The following is a 23,199-nucleotide window of genomic DNA, read 5'->3' as shown; positions in this document are numbered from 1 at the left end:
AGATACCATCTCAAATAAAGAACCGTATCAAACTCCTGTGTAACCACAGTGCAGCTCTGGCAAATATGCTGACAGTGGAATTTGGCCTGGCCAGACCCATGAGGGCAGAACCTGACCCTGAGCTGCCATTAGCAAGAACAGCTTGTTCAACCTAAGTTTTAATAAAGGTAGGTAGAAGCAATTTGGTGTCAGGTCAGATCTGGAAGTTTGAACAAGATAAGTCCTGTATTCCCTCCTGTGAATACATGCACATTTATTTTCCTGTGTTTAAGTTACAAGCATTATAATGTTTATTTCAAACTGGCATAAACATACCACTTTTGACTCTCAGTAGCATTACAAAGATTCTTGATTAGTCCAACTGTGCCATTCACACACTGCTCTATCTGAAGGTAATGTTTACTTTTGTTGTGTAGAAAAAATAATAATTCCCCATCTCCGGAACAAACAGTTATAATTTCCAATAATGCAATGAAACTTACTCTGATGAAAATATTTGACTGTGTATAATATTCGGAACTACAAGTTTGTGTTATTTGTTTAACTCCCTCTCTTTTGCAAAAGAAAAAGTGTATGTTTTTGTGGGTGAATGTGTATTGGAAGACGGAAGGTAAGGGAAACAAAAGTAATGTATCTGCTTAATGTTGTGAAAAAAATGTATTTGTATTAAACAAATTACTCAAAGTACTGCAGTACTCTACATTTGTCACCTGGTTACCTAGAGCATCACATGCTGAACATGTATTGGCAAGACGACACTCTTGCAAGAAAGGTGAACAATATAACTCAGTTGCTGACTTAATACTGATAAAAAAAACCTGCTAAGATGCAAGGGGCTACTTCTGGGTACCCCACCTTGGCAGAATGCTCAGGAAAATACTTCATAGTACAAAAACACTTGAAAAGACTTACAGTTGCTTAACTTGCAGGCTTTAACCCTATAAAGAAGCCTAGAAAGCAACTGGTTTTGCATCCACGGAACAATGGACCAGTACTGGGTTTCATCTCCAGGGAGGTAAGAGGATGAAAGCTTCCTAAGGAAGCAGTGCCTTTGTAGAAACTGTTACAGTGATTTTGGAATGTCCAATACATAAAAGCTTTAAATATGGACTGGACAGTTAAATACTTCAAAGCTAATCCCAGCTCACATTGTCAGCATGGATCCTGTTCCTTTTTGTATTATTTTATACTTTGATTTAGTGAGGTTTTCTCCTTTTTGAAAACTCTGATGACTTTTTTAATGAAAAGGAATATTGCATGTTTGCATTATAAAAAAAGCCTGTGCATTTTGTGAAGCATAAAACCAAAGAAAATCTCTTACCTTGACTTAAGACAGAATGTTCCAACCAGGGTCCAAATTTAGTTTTCTACAGATCCCCCTACACCAGGGTCAGCTGGGGGTCAGCTCCCCAGCTGACCATCTACCAGATCTTTCTGGTAGATGGTCAGCTGGGGAGACAGCAAGCTAAGTTTCAAAATACCACAGTTCTAGCTGGAATCATATGGCTGGTGATTGGTAAGAATATATGTTCAAAACACAGAAGTAACGTAATAACAAATTTCATTCTCTACATCCATGGCTAGCCACTTGTTCCTTTACTTAAAGCTGCCCTAACTAGCTCACTATGTAAATCCAAATGGATTCACAAATCCTTGCAAGATACAGAAGAAACAGCATAAACAAAGAAGTTACAGTAATGAAGACATATTAATTTCCATTTATTAGCATATGGAAAAATATTATATTTCATTAGAAAGTGTGGATGAGATTTTTTGAGCACTTCATATCTTAGCAATTGGCATCACTCTTTTATCAGTTTTCAAATCAGCATGGTACTGTCTTTGTTAATTGGGTTAACTTGAATAAGAACTGATATTAGTAGGATGCTTCCATTTTTATTTAGCAATATTGTTATTGCTCAATTTATTGTTTAGCAATTCTGTTTTTAAAGTAATGCTGTCATTTTAGTCTAATAACTTGATTAGTTTTATTTTTTCTTTGTAACAGGTAACTAGTTACATATTAAACCCTCCAATTTAATAAAAGGGGACAGTCAAGGCTTAGGGAACTTGATTACAGCACCATTATGGTAAGTGTCTCACCATCAGCTTATTTTCATTAGAGGAACTCTGCACAGGACCTTGGCAGGTGATCTTAAGACAACAGCTTAAACTGCAGAGCATAAATCCTAACACCTCATTAGCAAAGTCTCTGACCTTCATGAAATTCACTTCTTTTGGAGAAGTCTGGAAATCAACTACAATGAATTTTTGCTCTTAAAAGAGCTAGAAGGATAATTTATGCATTGTATCATGCTGAGACTGACCAAACAAGCCAATCTGATATAATTCTGCACTGCAAGCATTTTATTGCCCTTTATTAGAAAACTAACCTGGAAGGTTCCTTAAGTAGAGAACTTTTTCTGCTGAGAAAAAGAAAGGGTTTTTTTGTACTACCCTTTTGTGTCTGCCAGGTGTGTAGCAAACCCCAGTTTTAAAAACAGTTAAACCCCAGTATACACATTTCTGGTCCCAGACTTTATCCTCAAATATGGTAGTGTCATCATAGAGATGAGTAAATATGTTATTGCATTGAAAGACAAACATCATTATACTCTATAAGTAGATCTCCTTACAAATGGCTTAATTTGTTTCCGATACTAAGGAATTGTAAATTAATTTACATTTACTGTATACAAGCAGCTTTGAGAATGTCAGCGTCTTCTGTTTGGCTTTGGTTTTTCATTTTTTTAAATCACATTTGCTTTGTTTACATGAAAGAAAAAAAAAATCATCACTTCTACTGGACTTAAAATCAGCTGGTTCTTTCCAGCTGAGACCATCAATAGGGTATGTTTCAAAACTAACAAGTCAGCTGCTACTGAAAGTCTGAATGTAATTCAGCCAGTTCCTTAGAGAAGGTTCCTTACCTCTCCAATGCTGGATGAAGTAAAAGTACAACGTAGTAAGAAGATTGTAATAAACTGGAAAGTACACTAAAAAACCCTGAAGTTCTTATATGAAAGTGACTTTATGGGTAAAAATATTACTTTTTTGTTTGAAATGTTGTATCTTTGAGCCATGGTAATTAATGAAATAATAATCTTAACTATTACAGTTTTTAGTTGAAAACTAAAAAAAATACAGGAACACTGCAATATAGTACTTTGCAAATTAGAATGAAAGAAATCTTCCCTAAAATTAATCCTTTACCAGAAAAAATGCCCTGTAAATTACAGAGAATGTGAACAGAGGATTTAGCATTAAAATATTAAATCCTTGGCTACAAAAGAACAATTTCAAGGTATTCTCCACAGCAAGTTTGTAAGAACAGAGAACATCACATAATTATTTCTCACTTCCACTGTTACCAGTATCTACTCTGTAAATTTTAAAGAAATAGAATAACAATTCAGAACTCCTGAGAGCATTAGTCTTTTTTTCTCCTGTAGGAAAGAAACTCATTAACATACAACAGTTTAACAGCTGGTTATGAAGCATTACTGGATGATGAAATTAACTGAGTAGATTCCAGCAGCTTGTCTCAGTAACACATGAGGCAAAAAACTCTCTCTACATCCCCCCACCACCTCCATTCCAGGTGTCAGGACAAAAAACTCTCAGCACAAAACCCATAAATAAATAAATATGTGGCTTTGGGGGTTTTTGTTGTTGTTTTCCCCACTGCCAAAACTCATCTGATAAACTGGTCTTGCACATCATCAGTTTAAGCCTAGATTATTTTAAATTCAAGTATGAATACCTGACAGCTACATATGATTTTTCTGATAATTCAGTGTAAAAAGTTCACATATAGACACTGTTCTTTTTTCATTACTTATGCAGTTTAACAAGACAGTTTAAAAGCCAGCTAAACAAGCAATAATGATATGGACTTCAAGGAAGAAAATTCAAAAAGTAAATAAGATCTGATCTATAATCATGTTGTAGTCTGAATGAAAAATGTTTAAAAAATACTTAATTTCACACATTAAACAGATTTTTATAACATCTTATTACTGAATTGTTTCAAGGAATATAGAACATCTCATCCTTCATAAGTGCATGACAATCTTTTTGAAGCACTCACCAGGATGTCAGCCTAATATACTGTAATTACTGTGACACCTCCCAGTTACTGAGTTATCTGCTCATTTTCCTTCCATATTTTACACAGTGTCATGGGAAAGTGACTCAGTGTTTCTACTTGCAATTTCAAACCTCAGACTTTGTATACAAGCAAAACTTCAAAATGAATTTCCAAAAGGCAAAATCTGTCAAGGCACTGAAACAACCATATACACAAGTTTAGTTCAATCCAATTATTCTGGCTCAGCTTCTACCAGTTTACCACCTCAAGTTTTATAAATCACAACCACACCGCTCAATTTAACAAAGATATAAAAATACCAAAGGCCTGCCATGAACTCCAGTACACTGATCTCTCAAACACAAAGCAGTGATGAGATAGCCTGGAGATGTGCCTGGTGTCAGAGGCCAAGACCTCTAGCCAGGTTTAAGACTTGCAGTCCACGTGAAGATGAATTACATTACCCAGCCATACTCCAGGTCTGCTAAAATTTATTCAGGTTTCTTCTTTAGAATAATTTAAGGAGGACAGCTGTTAGCTCTATATAACCTACACAGATTGGTTTCCTACAACATGAAAGGATAGAACAAGCCTATTAGTAAAGAGGGAAGATTTAACATTCATCAGTAACTCTTGCTGCACAGCTATGAAAATACATACCTGGATGTCTGTAAAAGAATTCTAAGATACCCACATAACTATTTACTATGACAAAGACTTGACTGTTTAGCACACAGAAGTGTACTAGGGATCATGTACTAGAAAGATCATCCACCAGGAATAATAATTTCCACATAATTAACAGGCATTTGAGCTGTGACTACTGCCATGTGTACAAACAGTTCAGCTGAACTGTGACTTCTGTGCCCAGACAACTTATCATGCACTGAGATGTCCCACTTAACGCCTGCTGTGAAATTATCCCAAATTCTGCCCTTGCCCTTTTTCCTTCTTTTATTCATTTTACAGTTTTTAAAGTGATAATCTGCTAAAAACTTTCCTGAAAGACACATTTAAAAGCATCTAAAGAGTTGCTTCATAAAGCAAGCCTACTATTGAAAAGTCCTGAGCGGCTTCAATTCAATTCTCAACAAAAGGGTTAGAGAAAAAATATGGACTAAGATATATTTAAAAACAGACTGCAGGGACTTTGATTGGCTTTTTATCTGAATTCTGTAATACAGATTGCTGAGGACAGTAACTCTTTCAAATTCTCTTGACAAAACATAAAATACTCAGTATCTTATTGAACATTTCCAGATCTCTATGATCCTGACACAGATTCTCAAAGAAAAAGTACAAAGAGAAGAGTTCCTCATGTTTAACAGATTACTGCAGTTACCACAAAAAGGTAAGGATTTCTGACCACCAAGTATTCCAGTCTGAATCTAGACAGAAAAGGTACTTAGCTAGTCAGGGGATTTCAAGACATAAACTTACATGGTTAAGGTTATAATTATTTCTTTATAGTAAAAAAAATTTATTCAGTAATATACAGCTTTATCCAGTAACCTTGTTTACTCTTCACTGTAGGTAAACAGATAATAAAAAAGGAACTAACAAAGCCTTTAGAAATATAGTTAAATTTTATTTTTGTTTCCAGTGAAAATTAAAATAGATTTCTTACAATTCCCTTCACTATTTCAGCTCTTGCATCAGCTGGTGCTCATCAGCGCCCACCTCTTCTTCATTCAAATCTTCTTTTGCTTCTGCATCTGTCACCTCAGGGAGACTGCAGGCAGCATCCCTAGCAGAGAGCTTTTTCATTTTGATGTTTGGCAGTTTCCTCAGATCACCATCCCATTCTCTTAAAAGACAAAAAATAGGTAATGAAAACCAGTTAGCAATAGAAAGGAAGTAATGGCAGAGTTAATTCACATTTCCTCAGAAGATGCTAACTCAAGTGAGGCTGCTTTTCTAAGTAATTCTCTGTCCCACTGTGGCATGAATCAGCAACAAAGATTTCACCTGATTTTGTACACTACAGAAGCTGTCATTTCTCTGTGAAGAAAAAAGTACTTTCAGATGTGATATTCTGAAACAAAAATATATGATTCATTTAATTCCCACAGACTTATTGTACCCTCAGTTACTTTTGGCCACCTGCTTTTAGGTTTATCTTATTCAACTTGCAGTCTGGTAAGCAAGAGAAAATAAGGTCAGAAGACTTTCTTCATCTGGATGCTTGATTTGCATATGTGACATCACATGTACGTAAGTCCCTGGTCATTTATGGTTAATGTTAACTTGTATGCCTGACTTCAAGAGAACATAAAGGGTTAGTAAACATTAATACACATGGTGAGTGTATTATTTCAAAAGGCTGCATGAAGGAAAACGGGTTGTTTTAAATATAAGTCAAACCCAGTACTCACTCAATAGAATGCTTTCTTGATTATAGTAAGTGCACTTTATGGATAATTTTTCTCAAGGGCAAAGACAGTATCTGCCAATAATAAGATATGTTTTTCCTTTACTTCTATCTGATGTCCCTGTTTAAGAAGTCAGTTGCAAATTTATAAATAGAGCAGTCTCTCTTTGGAATTTCTGGCTTTATTCCAACATCCTGTAAATATGACTTGTGGCTACATACCATCCCTGCAAGTCAGTGATATAGCATTCCTTGCAACATAAGCATTCCTGAGTTGTTGGGGTTTTTTATTCCTTTAAAGTATTTCACTTGATAGAGCTGTCAGCAAAAATGCTCACCCAATCTACTACCAGGACATACCAACATGCTGGCCCAAATGAGCCAGCAGCAAGTTTCAAAGCTCCCAGATCTTTTAACTGGATGCACGTTGTAAATTCATTTAAGATTTTCAGCTAGTATATACACACATACCAACTACTACGAACAGCCCAAGTCAGAATTTTAGGTAAAATATTATTTAAGAATATTGAGCAAAAAAGCTACTTAAGTTACAGAAATGGAATTCTAACTGTCAAATCTATAATCCTCCAATGTTCTAATAACTGGCACAGGTGTTCAGCTTGTAACAACTAAGAAAGGCCAAAATAGCAGTGCCATACCTACTGTGCTCTTTCAAATGACAAATTCCTTGGCAGTTTTGCATAAGTTCCTTTTTTTTATGAGACTAGACATACAACAGGTGTGAACTTCAGAAACACTATTTTGCATAAGCAGATTATTAGAGATAACAAAAAACCTACCTGAAAAATTTAAGATGCTTTCTGTTCATAATGTCTGGGATTTCTAATAGGAAAGAAATTAAATTCTGTTAGATGTGTTACATTATTCAAGTGAGTCTCATTTCAAATATGAGCTAAATGGCCTCTAACCAAAATGGCTACATGCATCCTTTCCACTGCAGTCAGACTGTTCTAAAAGAAACCTACCATACATATAAACAAATAATAAATAATAATAATACAAGTAAATAAACCAATAATACATATCTGTATTACCTTTGCTAGTAAAAAGGAAGGCAAATGTTTTGTATTGAGACCTGTAGAACAGACCGTTTAGCTTTTTTCCTTAAGAAGTAGCCAAAATCTTCCTACTAGAGCATAAATTATAAATTTAGGCAGATTTTACATAGGATGCCAAAGCTGCTTTGCCTCCCTTCTGTGTCATTCTTTTCTTGGTCAGTCCTGCAGTGTTACAAGGAACCTGTTTTTAAAATTACTACTAATTTATGGAAATTTATACCTTAGGAGCCTTGACATCTTCCCACTGTATAAAACACCTCATTACTGTCTATGAATTGTACAGATTTCACAGCCAGCAGGCTTCTCAACAAGACAGATGTTTTCTACCTTTCTAAATTAAATCCACTTTATTTTAGCTCTTAAAATTGTGACAATTCAGCAACTTTTATACTGTCCTTGAAAACAGTTCTACTTTTGTTCACCTATAAATTTCCTCAAGTTTTACAGTAATAAATAAAATAATACTAATAAAATCATACCGTAATAAATAAAATCATACTAAATAAAATCATACTGATTTTGCTACTACAAAACATAGCATGATGATACTTGTGCCATTTATCTTTGTGGCCAGACAGTCCTAACTATTCAGAAGACCATTCCTTCCTTTCACACTTGGCTATGAAGTTACCAACTGAAGAACAATAATATATGTGAAATATTTTGGTAACAATTACAGTGATTTCTGCAGACTGCTCCTCAGTAAACAGATGAGGTGATACTGCTCACAGCTGAGCAAGGCAAAGAAACATTTACCTAATGCTTCTTTGGTCTGCTGATTCTTTGGGTCCATGCCACAATCCATGCCAAATATCCATGCCACATTAGGTCCTTCCTTCCCAATAGAGCTTTGAAACAAAGCCATGGTTGCTCTTGCTTTCTTTGCAGTCTCTTGAGCTGCACTCATGGCAGCACAGTGCCAAACACTAGAACACCCCAGCTCCCAACAAGGCAAAGTTCTTCTTCCCTTCTCCCAGGTATTTTACAAAGAGCAATCAGTGCTACTCTGTTTCCCCAGTAGTGCATGTAGTGATGTAAACAGTGAGTTTGGCAGAAGGGGCACCATGCTGAGATTTGTATTTTTCCCTTTGATAAAAGCACTGATTCAACATAGTTTAGTGTTCTTGTCAGACAAACCAGGACTACATGACAAGGCTTTCAAATTAAGCCCTTTCATTTGTTTTCCTTTTTTTTTGGAAAACATTTAATGGGTTTAAGTTAAGCAGACCTTTTCCAAAGAGAATATTCTAACAGTTTTATCTAGCCTATCAATCAGGGCTCACCAACATCATGAGAAAGCAGGCATTCTGAGAGAAGATTCTGTGACAAATCAAGATTTGGCACAGAATTCATGTTTACTGCTTTGGCAGTGGCAAAATTTTTAAGCTACGGTTACATGTGTGTTTACAATATGTTACACAATAAAAACTACTGAGTTGCAAGATTAATAGAGCTGTGTGTAGAAATAAAGTAATTATATACTGCACAGTAACTGATTTTCTAAATTATGCTGGATCAGTAACACTTGTATAACTCAGCTGCATCTCCTTAGCATGAACCAATGTCATGGTTTTTGCTGCTACTTGTGAACTTCATTTGCTTTAAAATGTTAAGTCATAGGAGCATGTTTTTCTGAACAAAAGAAGAAAATATAAGAGAGAAATATGGAACAAGAATTAGTGGGAATGAAATGAAGACAGAATTTTGGGGAGTAGTTTATTGTCTGGCATTTCTAAGACAAAGTATTCAACAATTTATGCGTTTAGCAAAACAGCAGTGAAGGAGGTAAGTAAACATTTTTTAATGTTTCTGACCCTTTCAGATAGTTTTACTTTTCTTTCTTTTGAGGATGAACAAACAGCCTGTTAAAAAGTATGAAACTGTAGATGCTCTTTATGCAAAAAATTATTTGGTTATACAATAATGATCACTACAGAAAACAGCAGCTAACGATTAGTACAGAAGTTACATTAGCAGATAAGTGGAAATGATACAGCTTTCATCCGAATTAAATTGATTTCCCTGTAATGTGAAGCCTGCAGAACTAATTAATAAAACTAGTGTATTTAGTTTTAAAAGCGACTTTCCCCCAAGATTAGTATTCTGCATCTGACAGAACATGCAAGGTAATTAGAAGTGAATAATCAAAAATGGATGATGTTCGAATGAAATAATTATGATGCTTTTCCACTGAATGCATACTAACTCTGGGTTACAAATAAATAAATAAGTATCTAGCATTGCCTTTCAATAGCTTTGCTATAAACATGTAAGACCAGATTAAACAGAAAACCCAAATACACAAAAATGAAAACATGAGGAAGAAAACTGCAGTGAAACTAGTGTAGATATATTTTAAGGAGCAAGTGACAAGGAGCTGCTAAACCTCAACATCATCACTGATAATGTTCCCTGTATAGCTAGTTTCTCTAAAAAAAGACTAAAATTTACTGTATTTCGGGATGTCTACCACTTTTGTAAACAAATCCTTACATTTTGTAAAGGGCTAGTTTTTCATTTACATATATCCTTGACAGGACAAGAGGAAATGCCCTCAAGCTACACGCAGGGAAGGTTCATGTTGGATGTCAGGACAGATGTTTTTCACTTAAAGGGTGGTTAAGCATCAGAATGAGCTGCCCAAGGAAACGACGGAGGAATCAGCAGCCTGGAGAGTGTTCAAGAAATGACTGGATGTGGCACTTAGTGCTATGGTCTAGCTGACATGGTGGTGTTTGGTCAAAGGTTGGATTTAATGACCTTGGAAGTCTTTTCCAGCCTAATTGATCCTATGATATAAATAGACTACATCAAATTTTAGTAGACTTCCCTAAAGGAAAAGAATACATGTTATGCAGTCTCTTCATAGCAAATGCACATGCATACAAGAAATAACTGAATTCAAGAACAGAAGGGGAAAAAACCCAACAAATCTAAGTCAGTTATAAAAGCTCCACTCACTAAAGCTTCTAGGATTAATAATGAGCTAGAGGCATAAAAGCACTGTTTCCAGCTGATTTCCATTTATGCCCAATCTCTAATTACAGTATTTAGTTGCTATAGTACTTAGCAGCAACTATTTTCTCTGAATGAACACTGTCCTAGACAGAGAGCAAAACCTGCAGCAGCTGTGATAACAAATAATGAATGAAAGTGTATTCAATATGTGAAGTTGCACTGTGCTCTCTGAATGCTTTACTTACTAATTCTATAATAACCTCAAATTTTGCCTACAATATTTCTAGCTTCTTCATTATTTTTATGTTGTGCTTGTGCTTTTGACATCTTTTTCTCTAGCTTTACTGCCTTTTCTGTCCGCTTTCTAAAAAGCAATAAAAACAAAAAGAACTAAAATTTAAAAGCAAAACCCAAAAGGAATACATTCTACAATTAAGCTAAAGACAATCACAGAGTCGATTTTCCTATGACATTTTCCCCCTTCTTCTAAGACATCAAAGATGATGCATGAAGTCATACAGACATTCTTAAATTCCTCTGCTGGCTGCACTGGCAAATTTTAAAGTCATTAAATTTCTTGGTTTGTACAATACATATCAGGGTGTGCTGATTTTGGACAGGGTAGAGTTAATTTTTTTCACTATAGTTAGTACAGGGCTGCATTTTAGATTAGCTGGAAATGGTGTTGATAAAACCAGGATGTTTTCATTATTCCTGAGCTGGGCTTGCACAGGTAAGACTCTTTCTGCTTCTCACCCCAGCCCTCCAGTGAGGAGGCTGAGGGGGCACAAGGAGCTGGGAGGGAACATAGCTGGAACAGCTATGGGACCAGGGAATATGACACACAACCCAAACCTTGCTCTGCTTTGAATCCTAATTACAGAATACTGTAGATTTTTCATATTTTCCACAACATATTTTACTATTAGAAGGATCAATTATGTGTGGATTATACTTTAACATTAATGCCAAGTTAACCACTCAGCTTCAACCTGTACATTATTGGTTAAAGCAAAATACAAACACTTCACTGCTTATCTTGACTATCCCCAAACAACTCTTTGCTTCTTGTACTTTAATTATCTCTTTGTCTTTCTTATTTCACCAAACTATTGCTGCTTCCCTTCAACCTAGTTCCAGCCATCAAATTAAGGTCCAACCAGCTGCTGTACAGAATTCAAAGCAGGTGCATTAAAAGCTCATTATTGTTATATAACAATAGGTTATATATGCCTGCACTGACAAGACACTAGTAGCAAAGATGCACAAAGGAAGGCAAAAGTAGAATGTATGAGTCAGATCTCCACCATGTTTTTTTCTCCTTTTCTTCACCATGGCCCTCCTCCCAAAAAACTGCAAGGCACAAGCACCTAGCACTTAGGTAATTTATTTAAAGAGAAAAATAAGGACAATGCTTAGATAGTTTGCTTGGATTCTGGCCTTGTGAGCAGGTGTGAGGACCGAATTCTTTCCAATACTTTTACATACCTATTCCATAGCCCTCATAGAGTTGTCTTTCACGTTCTATTGTCTGCTTGATGACAGTTTCCCGTGAACCATGCTGTCTTCCTTGTCTGCCTTTAATACTGTTTTGTAATTCAATCTGCTCCAATTCAGCATTAAATCGACACATATAACTGAAAGAAATAAAATGCATAAAAGCTTGATGCAGTCATACGAAATAATTGCAAAACAGATTTACTGTGATAAATTAGTTTACTAATTGTATTTATTTTCTTTATTTATTGGAGACTCAAGGAGTAAGTAGTATGAAATCTGAGTGTTCAGGTGTCACAGAATAACCCAACAAGCAAATTCATATGATTACTACTGTCTAAACCATTTAAAGTCCTCCACACACTACAAAACTAGGGATATACTTCAATAATTAAAAAAAACCCCAAACTACAAAATTAATTATTTGAATAATTCTAGTATGACTATATACATCTCTCAATATTTGTCACTGGCAACAAAATATCAACTACTTGATATTATAATTACCAATATATAAAAGTCCTCCTCTGAGTCATCATCACATTATTTTTAAAGACAAGTCAAGCTTTTTGATCTTGTTTTTAACACCAGTCTTACTTTTCAATTAGTTCACCAGCTTCCTTCTTTGTGTACTCGATTTTACTGGGATCAAGGTGACTTTGAAACCATTGCAGTTTTTCTCCTGCAAAAATAAACTTAATATTAATGGTTACACCACCACTGTAGCATCAATACATATTAAAGTTTCTCAAAGTTTTTAAATGCCCCCCCCCCTCCTTTTTGAATGGCATCACAGACTCTGATACTGTGGGCACCAGGTATGAAGGCCGCTGTAATATAAACATTTCCACATCTTTTCAGATTTATTTTACACCTCCCTTACATGAAAAAAAAAAGATGTTAGGCTTGCTTTGTTTTACTGGAAATTAACTAAAATATCACTATATCAATTACTTAGGAAGAAAACTTAGAAAGGAGGAAAAAACCAACACAGTGGCTGAGTAAGAGTTCTGATCGTCACATCTGTTTTTAAACAGATTAAATTGAAAAGCTGCAGGATCAATCATATGGAAGAGAAAAATATTCCAGGTTGTGTCTCCAAGTTTGAATTTACTTGCTAACACAATGTGTCTTTTAAGCTACATATATCATCTTCTTTTAACAAGCAGTTATAAAGAGCTTGGAGACCAAATACAATAAATATGTGTACAGATGTACAAAACACTTGTTTAGTCTATATTGCCCTGCTGTTGTGTACACTGACTAAAGATGAGCTATGCTCAGCCCCAAATTCAATCCTGTATATATTAAGTGGCATATCAGGTATTTCAGTATTTCAACAAAGTCTATTTGAAGACTACAGAATCAGATCATAGAAGAAGAAGCTCTAACTGGACATCTAAAAAGTTGGTAAAACTTTGAATGTCTACTAAGAAACTGAATACTGTGGTCAGTAATAGAAGTTTCTGCTTACCAATAATACTTAAACGCAAAGCTTTGTCAGTCTTCAACCTAGCAGAGAAAAACCAGATGTGTTAGCCAGGAATGAGTACCATATAAACAACAACCTTAATTTTATTCTCAAAAAGTTTGGGGTTTTCTTCAGTCATAATGAAAGTCACGTATAATTTCAAATAGAAATATTTGACAAATTCCAAATAATGTAAATATTTTTCTGTTTCACCCAAAAGATCTACTTTCTGGTAAAACTACTAGCTGAAATTTGTGCAGTTTACCTATTAAGCAAAAAAGTTTCTTGGAAGGAAAAAAGACACAACATTTTTCTCAGAGTGCAACAAAAGGAATTACACAAAAGAGCTGCATTGTCACAATTTTCTTAAGCATTCCTGATATTCTTCTGGTATGTTCAATGAGTTGGGAGACTTCACTGCACTGCATTCTAGCAAATCAAGCATGCAATGTGAAAAATAACATTCTGTTACCTTAAAACTTGTCATCATTAAAGCCTGTGCTTACTGAATAGTAAGTTAATATGTTAAGAAACCAAAATTAACCACTTCATTCAAAAACTCCCCAACTCCGTCTCACAGTACTTTTAAGTCCACTGGAATCTCTGGCAGAATATTCAAAAGCCTTCTGTACATTATGAAATGTGAGTATACAGTTCTATTTGGGATTAATTTTCATCCTAATTAGCATTTCTCAAAGAAGAGGAGTTCTCTAGCAGGAAATCCTGTGCCTCATACTCTTGTCCTGAAGGTGTCAGATACGATGTGCATCAAAGGACGTTGCAATGTTCCACTGTTTCCAGAAAGGAAAACAAGACATTATTGGGGTAAGTATGAAATTTTTCACTGGAAGAATATTCAGTGTATATATTCAAGGACCTTTGATAAAATTGACTTATTATTAAATAGGAAAATTGGTAATGGATTAAGAAATAATAAATGCTTAAATTGACAAAGAATAAATAATGCTAAAATTAATCACAATTCAAAGCTATTGTGCTCCTTTATTAAATTCCTTTTACTCTGTAAAATTTAATGAGCATTTTAGAGCTACATGAAGTAACTCAGAGCACAGAAGTCTGTTACCTACCACAAAAGTGGGATCAAAAGATAAACCCTTACTTTCCAGAGACAAACACACTTGTGTCACTTGTCCACAAACCTACATTATGAAATAATTATTCGATTTTTCAAGAAGTACTTAATCCTCTGAAGACTCTCTAAAAGCCATGTACAAGCAAATGCACAGCATATGTGAGCTGCTAAGAATTCCACTAACATATTATAGAAATTTTTACTTCTATGGATACCCCAGCATATGCAGAAGAAGCCTTCAATAAAAGCTGGGCAGGCTTTTATCCTCAGAGGACTTTCAGCAGGGACCTTTGGATGGTAACAGCATCCAAGAAAAGGACACACACTTCCCTCGGTGGACTCCACACCAGCAATTCCTGCTGGGAGCCCTGCAAGGCAGCACTGCCAGACGAGCCCGTCTTGAAAGCTTTGCCACAGAGAAAATGGCATGGCATCTGGGAAAGCTGCCTAAACAAGATCATTTCACACATCTACATTCTAAAACAGTACAAACTACCATTTGCACCTGCTGAGGGCCACTAAGTCATTTATTTATCAAAGCAGCAAAGAACCACCATTTTCTTCTGGACAAAAAACCTTCAGTCTCTTGGTGCACACAACTAATTTCAGTATGAGAAATAATGAATGATAGTCTCTAATGTTGCCTTATTGTACTTTTCATAAAAACCTCACCTCAGTGACTGCTAGAAGACAATAGCATTAGCCGGGAGGCTAATCAAATCAGGTGAGTCAAAGAAACTTCCTCTCCTCTCCTTCCACACAATGAGTGATAGCTTTCGCTCGGGGAAGGGGAGGCAAGGCCAGGGACACAGCCTGGTGGCAGGCTTTTGTTTCCTGATGATGTTCTTCTTCACCCACCTTCCAGAAATCCTCTGCTTAGACACTGATTATTAGTAAGAATGATTAGTTGTTTTCTTGATGCTTACTAGGTACTTTAAAGGTAAATTCTACATGTTCCTTCAGCAGCTCTTTATCTCAGATACTATATTCAACTGTTCTACTCTAAATACTAACAATGAATAAGTATTTTCCAAATCAAATTACGAACTCAGTATTTTTCCCCGATAATATCCACAAATAGAAATGCTATCTATGGCTCTGAAAATGAAGATAGGCTTTTCAAAAGAAATCATTTTAAAAGCTAACAGTTTTTCAGTTCCTCATGAAAAATCTGCAATAGTATGTCACAAAGCACCACTGCCACATGCAATGCAAGTAGAAGCACAGTGGGTCAAGAGAGATTATGAAGTTAAACAGGAGAAAACCTCAGAAAAAGAACACATAGAGTTCTACCAGGAGACATTTTAAGATTGCTTACTCCCAAAGGGTTGCTTCATGCCCCATCACTGTAAAAACTCCTTAGATGTCACATCTCGGAGCATGTCAGTATTAGACTGGCTTATCTGTAATGAAAATGCACCGACTACTAAGAAATGTATCGTGCATGCACAATAGAAAGGGTCTATTTTGATTCAGGAGGGAAAAAACAGAAAAAAAAAACCTCACAGCTAGATTAGCTTTAGGTGCCAAAACCAGATAGGTATTTTTACAGTTGTAGGAAAACATGGCTGGTGTTAGTATATCACTACTACAGAAGTTTCATTAATTTCCCACTATGGTCAGGTTTCCTAAAGTGTAGAAAAGTCAGTGTTCTACTACTGCCAGTGAAGCAGTGAAGAAGCTATCTCAAAAACATCCACGTAATCATTTAACAGAGCAAACAAGCTGCCTAAAGGAATAAGAATTCACATGTAAATTAAGAGAGAATAAACTGGTAGTAATACCCTGGAAGTTCTTGCTGCTCATTAGACCTTGAAGAGAATTGAGAGGAGATGGATGCAGGCAAGAAAAAGGTGTAATTGAAGTGAACAAGATGATTTAAGATTGTAGCCAATTTTCTAAAAGCAATTGGTCTGTCTCTCTTATTATGGTTAAGATTGGTCTTTTGTAGTGCAGACACAGTTTCTGGACAGTAAACTTATAACTGCTGTCATATTTCGTTACGAATGCTTGCAGTGAAGACTGGACATTGGAGCCCATAAAAGACTTCTGTGACTTAATGCAGAATTTCTCCCTCGTTTTTCCCAATGCTGCATTTTAAATACTCAAATTCCTTGTGCATAATCTCTACCCTTTTTTACTATTTCGTTTGGGCAAGATACTGCAATATGCATCTCATAACCTGATGCAATTTTCCTTTCTGTATAACATAAACAGGAGCATTCACAGTAGATATTTCCTTCCCTCCATCTTATAGGAAAGTTAATAAGTAAATAGAAGCCTAAACTGTCTCCAGTCCTGAATGCTGTCTCCAGACAAGCACCAAAGGAAAAAAACAACAAAACCCAGCCAAACCAAAACAAGCAAAACAAAATAAACAAACCACATTAACCCAAAAACATTGATACTTCTATAAAAGATAAATATTCTCACCCTCCAGTAACATACCATTCAAGGGTTTCCTACACCCTACACCTTTGTGTTAAGTACTAATCAACAGATAAAATTTATGTATGTTCAAAAACGTATTACCACACAATTAAAGCATCCTCTGGCAAGGAAATCCACAGCTTAATAAAAACAGAACATATGACCTCTATGGACTTCCAACAGTCACTGAATACTCTAATCCAGTTTTTCCATTCTGCAGAAATGCACTAGTCTGTACAGAGATATTATCCCCTTCACTCACACCTAGTCAGATCACATTGAGAATTCCATTTCTAGTTTTGTGTCGTATTCATACTTCAGACAACTTCTACACAATCACAAGCATGGTAAGAAAAATGCCAGATTTGTGGACAGGACTAAGGAAGAAAATTCTGTAGAGATTACAAGGCAGCTTCTATTTACCACCAAATGATGTACTAACCTTCCACCAGAGAACAGGGCAGTCATTCAATAGAAGCAATTTGGAAAATTGTTTAAAGACATTTAATAGACCTGCAGAAGCAATGCAGAAGAATAAAACTGGTGTGAGCTATTTCTTTTTCCCAAGAGTGTAGGAGTGGAAAGCTTTCCTCCATTCACAGCATCAGAAATTTGTCTTGTCTTTTTTGAGAGCTATGCAAAATGAATCCAAGCCTCACCATTATATTACAGAAACTGAAAGCTAAGTAATTACAATAAAAAGTTCAACATGTATTTAATTCCAAATATTAAAAAAAAAATCCTGAGAATTTACCAAGCTGATAGTTTAGATAGAGATTCAAAAGAAACTGGAACTCTTAACAAGTCTTTTAAAAACACTAAGGGAAAAAAAATCAACATTATTCATATCTTTCAAATTAAATTCCTCTTCAAGCCAAGACAATATAGAAAATAGAAAACAGAGAATTGGAGGATGTTGTTAATGCAAGTGATTTGTAGAACACCACAACAAAAGTGATCTATCTACAAAGTACAGAATGTTAGTTAACTGTTCAGGCCCCAGAAGTGTAAGATGTAGAAATCTTATTTATAAGATATACAGATACAAAATAGAAGATCATTTTTCTATCACAATATGCTGTGGATGGTAAAAACTGACACACTATTCTTGGTGGAATGGCTTCCCTATGCAAAATGAAAGGTTACATCTTTTACAATCAGCCTAGATTGAAATAGCAAGGATAGGGCTTCTTCAAATACATCAAGTGACCAAAGGAAAACTAAGGCTGATGTAGAAATCTTACTGAATTGAGGAGGCAACAGAGGAGAGATGAGGCAGAAATACCCAACACCTTCTTTGCATGGGCCTTCACTGCCAAGAGCAGCCCTCAGGAATCTCTGACCAGGGTTAAGAGATCTCAGAAGGGAAGACTTTCCCCTGGCCAAGGAGGATTGGGCTAGAGAACACCCAGGCAAGCTTGACATCCACAAAGCCATGAGCCCTGAAGGATGCATCCATGAGTGCCAAGGAAGCTGGCTGACACCATGGCTAAACTGCTCACAATTATCTTTGAAAGCTTGTGGAGATGAGGAGAGGAGGAAGAAAACAAATGTCACCCTGGTCTTCCAAGATGGCAAGAAGAACCCAGGGAACTACTGGCCAGTCAGCCCCACCTAAATCACGGTAAAGGCAACAGAGCACCTCATTCTGGAGGCCATCTCTATCCACATGCATGACAAGGAGGTGATCAGGAGCAGTCAGATGGACTCACTAAAGGTAAGTCACGTTTGACCAACCTGATAGCCTTCTGTGATGAAACAACTGCCTAGATGGATGAGGGAAAAGCAATGGATATTGTCTATCTCAATTTCAGCAGGGCCCTTGAACTTTTTGCTCTTGCAAGAGGAAGAAAAAGTAGCACTCCAAACAGAAACATCAGCACTGTTGTCCATATCAGTATAACTCTAACCACACCAGACTGTCACTAAAAGCTTTACGTGTGCCATGTCATAATGAATAACCAGTAAGTATTGCTCCCTCACTAAGTTTTCTTGTGCATGTTTTTCTATAAGGTGAAGTCATGAATGCAAGCACTAGGAATCAAGTAAGATTAAGTAATCTTATGTGATTAAGAGCTGTGAGTGGTTTTTATGACACAAGGTGAGACAGCTAAGGGACAAAGTGGTCAATTTAGCAGTAGGGAAAATAATCTGCAATAAAAATTTATTATCAATAGTCAGAGAGCACAGAAAAAATATGAAACAGCAGGGAAAACATTAAGAAACTGCCCAATCAACACTGGCTGCTTGTGAATTCTTGCAGCAGCCCTGCTGGAGGGCACATGACCCCACTGTGGCAGCAAAGGCCCCCATTCCAGGGAAAGCAACCGTGCAACTGCAGTGCGTAAGGTTGTGCATCAATCCCAACAATAAAACTGCACAGTCTCTGGACCGGGAGTTTCCAATTTAACACCTTCAGACAAATGAGTATTTGGGCTCAGCTCACATGGTCCATCCAGACACTACAATTTATACAGCATTATATAGTTTATGTAGTGCTATACTATACTTAGACCAAAAATGCTTTAAGCTAGCTTTAGTAACTTCCTAAATAAACATATTTATGCATAACAACAAGCAAGCTGAAACAATGTAATTTAAAGGCCAGTCTTCACCAGCTGTCTTTTCCCTCTCTGGGAGGGGGAAGTAAAACAAACTGGCCATGGAACAGCACAAAACCACCAAAGAGGAATTAACAGTTTTATTCAGAAGTCTGTCTTCTGCAGGAAGGTTTCTGGGTTTTCTTTTCTATTAAGTCAGCATTTCAGCAGAAGCAGCTAGGCCCTAAGCAGGATTCTTACTGAACTTGAAGTAAAGCCAAACTAGGTGACTCACCTTCATGTGAAATCACCAGCATTGTGCTATTCAGATTATGAAAGGCAAGAAATCTAACTTGTAATGACAACACCCAAAGTAAAGCAGCAGAACTACACTTTGTATAAGGTGATTTAATGCATGTAAACCTGTCACTTCACATGACCCAAGAGCAGTATTAAGTTGTACAGGCCCTTCTGTTTTCTTGTGGTTATATCAGCACAACAGTCCATGTCCCCTACCACAAATAAAAAGTATCATTTGTGATGTTATTCTTTGATCTGCACAGAGGTTTTGCAGTCAACTTACTTTTCTTTCTTTTCCTGTTTGTGTACTTCCCTTGCAAGCTGTGCAGCTTTTCTGCTGTAGGGATGGATAACTTTTTTCTCTTGCTTCCCTCCTTGAGGTTTTCGTAACTTTGGCTGAAAAGACATCAAAGATACTATGCACTAACAAGGCTGAGTAAAACATCAAAGGGAAGACAGAAGTACACACCACAGTAAAGACTGAAAAGGTCATGCACTGATATCTAAGAAAGCCCTCAACTTTCAGTAACATGTGATCAATTTCACCCACTTCAGTAACAAAATTACTTGAAGCCAGTACATGCTGTAACAAAACCACTAGAGCACAGGAAATGCTGTGTACATCTTACCTAGTGACTACTGTCAGAATAGCTGCTTCACAGAACTCTGCAGCTAGGAAACTAATATTAGCTCTCTGTACCTCTGCAAAAAAATGTCCCTATAAAAGCTCCTATCTCAGTTTCTGACACAAGCCTTATGTAATTTGAACAATATAATAAAAGCTATTTTCTTGTTCCTCTCCAGAGATCATTGGAATGCTTCACACCAGGGGGCAGCCAGAGGCTTTCCTTCTCTATCCCTTCATGCTGCACCGAGAGGGAATACCACTCAGGAATTTCCAAAGCATGGTAATACTACTCTATGTTATGCTACTTTCTGGTAAGAAAATGTTTGAACAGAACTGAATGGCTTTATAAAATAATGTGCTATTTAACTGCACCCAAAAGAAACACCCTATAGCAAGGCGGCTTTCCTGCATCACAATAAATGGCCATCAGTAAACGGGGACTATAGCACATCCAATTCTCTGCGACAGCATCAGCGCTCAGGGCTGCGAAAAACAGAGATGGTGTCAAAGACACAACTACTCTGAACACCTCGGGAAATCTCAGGAAATCCCACCTGCTCCAGAGGGGCACTCCGCCTCCCCCGCCCTGCCGGGAAGGCCCAGAGGGACGCGAACCCCCGGGAGGAACTGCAGCAGGTTTTATGTGCGAGGCCGGCTCACCGCCGGTATCGGCCCACAGGGCCGCCAGCGGGCTCGCCTCTCCAGGGACGCGGTGGGGCCGCTCCCGGAGGGAATGAAGGGGCAGGGAGCACCGCGTCCCCCGAAGCGCAGGCCGCGGGAGCCGCACCCGCACCCCTACCCCTACTCCTGTCCCCACTCCCAATCCCATCGCCATGCCCAGCCCAGCACACGCACCATGGCGAGCGAGCTCCTTCCGGCGCGCGGTGCAGCAGCCTGGGCGCTCCGCCGGCGCGGCGGCCGTGCTGCGGCTGCCCCGTTCCGCCGCACCCGGGCGGGGGCCGGGCCGGGGCTCGGCGCTCCCGGCGGGGCGGTGAAGGCGCGGCCTCACGGCACGGAGGGGGCCAGGCCGGAATGAGACCTGATCGGGTGCTGGGTAATGTCCTGGCAGCGGCATGGTGATTGCTTTGGCAGCTGCAATTAATGGGGCTGCTGCTGCCCGTGAGGTTGAGATAAAAGAAAAAGTAGAAGTAGTCCAAGAACCTGGTGATCATTATGATGGGGAAATCCCACAATCCTTCCCCATGCGAAGAAGGAGCCTTGCTGAGCTGAAGAAAATGGAACAAAGTCAATAAAAAGGTTAAATTCTGTGTGAGGAAACCAGGCTTTCCCTTGGTAAGAGAAAGAAACAACCTCTGGAAAGTCCAAAATCAAAACTTAAAGTTGCCGGAGAGTGTAGCTCTCAGACTCACAGACATCAACAAAACAGAAAAAACCACATTTCTGGCAGCAGTGCTCCTGTGACACCTCAGAGCAGCGCAGCACCGACACCACGGGCCTGTGGAAAAGCGCTTGTGACTGTTCAGCTGCATCTTTAGGTCTTAGAACTTCTTGCTCTTCAGGTGCTGATAAATCTATTGAACCCATTAATGTATAAAGAAACATATTAATTTTAAAGATCGTCCCTAAACAGCAAGGCCCGCAAGTCTTTATTAAATATATATATAAGGAGAGGAGGATTATCTAAAGCAAAGTCTTCATTCAGCTTATATTGGAACATTAGCTGTTTGTGTCCTTGCAATAAAACTGTTTCGTAGGTTTACAGAACTGCTACAGATGGCAGTGACAGTAGCAATTTTGGATTTTAATCTAATAATTTAGGATGGAGCAGTCACAGACAGGAAACTGAGCATGGAATTTTAAATAGTCCATTCGAGTAAATAGATTTGGAGTTATGCTGTCAGACAGCACAGGAATCATAGCAGCAAACTGGGGAATAGCTCTGTTATAATACTGTTCAAATCTGCTTGGGACCAGCAGCTCACATTTAACCAAGGGATGGTGAAGGAAGTCAGGCAATAAGGTAAAATGTCAATGAAAACAATTTAACTATATACCCACTCATGAATACAAATGGAAGATGAAAAATTAGCTCTGTTATAATACTGTTCGAATCTGCTTGGGACCAGCAGCTCACATTTAACCAAGGGATGGTGAAGGAAGTCAGGCAATAAGGTAAAATGTCAATGAAAACAATTTAACTATGGGGCCCACTCATGCATACAAATGGAAGATGAAAAAAGTAATTTGTAGATTCTTTCTTCATTTGGATGAACAGCTTGGAGGCTTTAGAGCATGCATGCCTGGGAATGTCAGTAGGTATGGTCCTCCCATCAAAATTCCACAGAGAAACTGCTGTGGTGTCCATCTAGCTTTCATTTCACAGAGAAATGCTTGGTGGGGAGCAGATGTACAGCTGGCTTTACTTCTGAGCTGCAGGACATGGAGCTGGAAGGGGGGCAGAAGTTGGAGCTGGAAGGCACCCACAGTAAGTTTTTAATGGGAACTGTACGAAAGAAACACAGACTCTGTAGACACTTAGATTTAATGGGCAGCTCCAAGGGGCCTTTCAGCTGGTCTTCTGCCACTGACTGTAAGGAGACCTCTGGGTGATGATGCATTTAATCTGATAACCTAGTTACAAACCAAAGTGTTTGTGCACTAAATGTGCATTGCTTTCTAGTCTGGTCTTGTTCTTTAAATAGTTTGTAATCTGAAAATTTTTTTTGTGTTTGCTTTTTAGTGTTTCACTGTCTCCATCTACAAAGGATCTTTTGTAAAATG

At 37.6% G+C, this 23,199-nt stretch overlaps 1 protein-coding gene across 2 annotated transcripts; it reads right to left on the bottom strand.

Moving 5' to 3' along the window:
• Window positions 1-5,657: 5,657 nt before the first annotated feature.
• Window positions 5,658-22,005, bottom strand: TMA16 (translation machinery associated 16 homolog). 2 transcript variants are annotated; one of them, XM_039700144.1, is made up of 7 exons: window positions 21,313-21,440; window positions 20,113-20,225; window positions 13,470-13,507; window positions 12,593-12,677; window positions 11,987-12,135; window positions 7,262-7,304; window positions 5,658-5,897 (listed from the first exon to the last, which is right to left on the bottom strand). In XM_039700144.1, the coding sequence occupies exons 1-7, from the start codon at window positions 21,313-21,315 to the stop codon at window positions 5,729-5,731; spliced, it is 600 nt and encodes a 199-aa protein (XP_039556078.1). In that variant the 5' UTR covers window positions 21,316-21,440; the 3' UTR covers window positions 5,658-5,728. The 2 variants fall into 2 exon arrangements, with proteins under 2 accessions (XP_039556078.1, XP_039556077.1); XM_039700143.1 differs by lacking the exons at window positions 7,262-7,304; window positions 13,470-13,507 and having other exon boundaries at window positions 5,761-5,897; window positions 21,313-22,005.
• Between the last annotated feature and the right edge of the window lie 1,194 nt (window positions 22,006-23,199).

The sequence above is a fragment of the Passer montanus genome, unplaced genomic scaffold, assembly GCF_014805655.1.
Source record: "Passer montanus isolate IOZ18808 unplaced genomic scaffold, ASM1480565v1 scaffold14, whole genome shotgun sequence".
Classification (NCBI taxonomy): domain Eukaryota; kingdom Metazoa; phylum Chordata; class Aves; order Passeriformes; family Passeridae; genus Passer; species Passer montanus.
Note: the sequence above shows the minus strand (reverse complement) of the source record. Positions and strands in the feature narration are given on the sequence as shown.

What these genes read in the sequence shown, in the direction of transcription:
- TMA16 (XM_039700143.1), bottom strand. Translation starts at nt 21,629, where the DNA reads ATGATCACCAGGTTCTTGGACTACTTCTACTTTTTCTTTTATCTCAAC. An exon ending in GAAGGAGCTCGCTCGCCATG is followed by an intron (nt 20,226 to 21,312) that starts GTGCGTGTGCTG and finishes ATGTCTTTTCAG; the next exon opens with CCAAAGTTACGAAAACCTCA. An exon ending in AAACAGGAAAAGAAAGAAAA is followed by an intron (nt 12,678 to 20,112) that starts GTAAGTTGACTG and finishes TTATTTTTGCAG; the next exon opens with GAGAAAAACTGCAATGGTTT.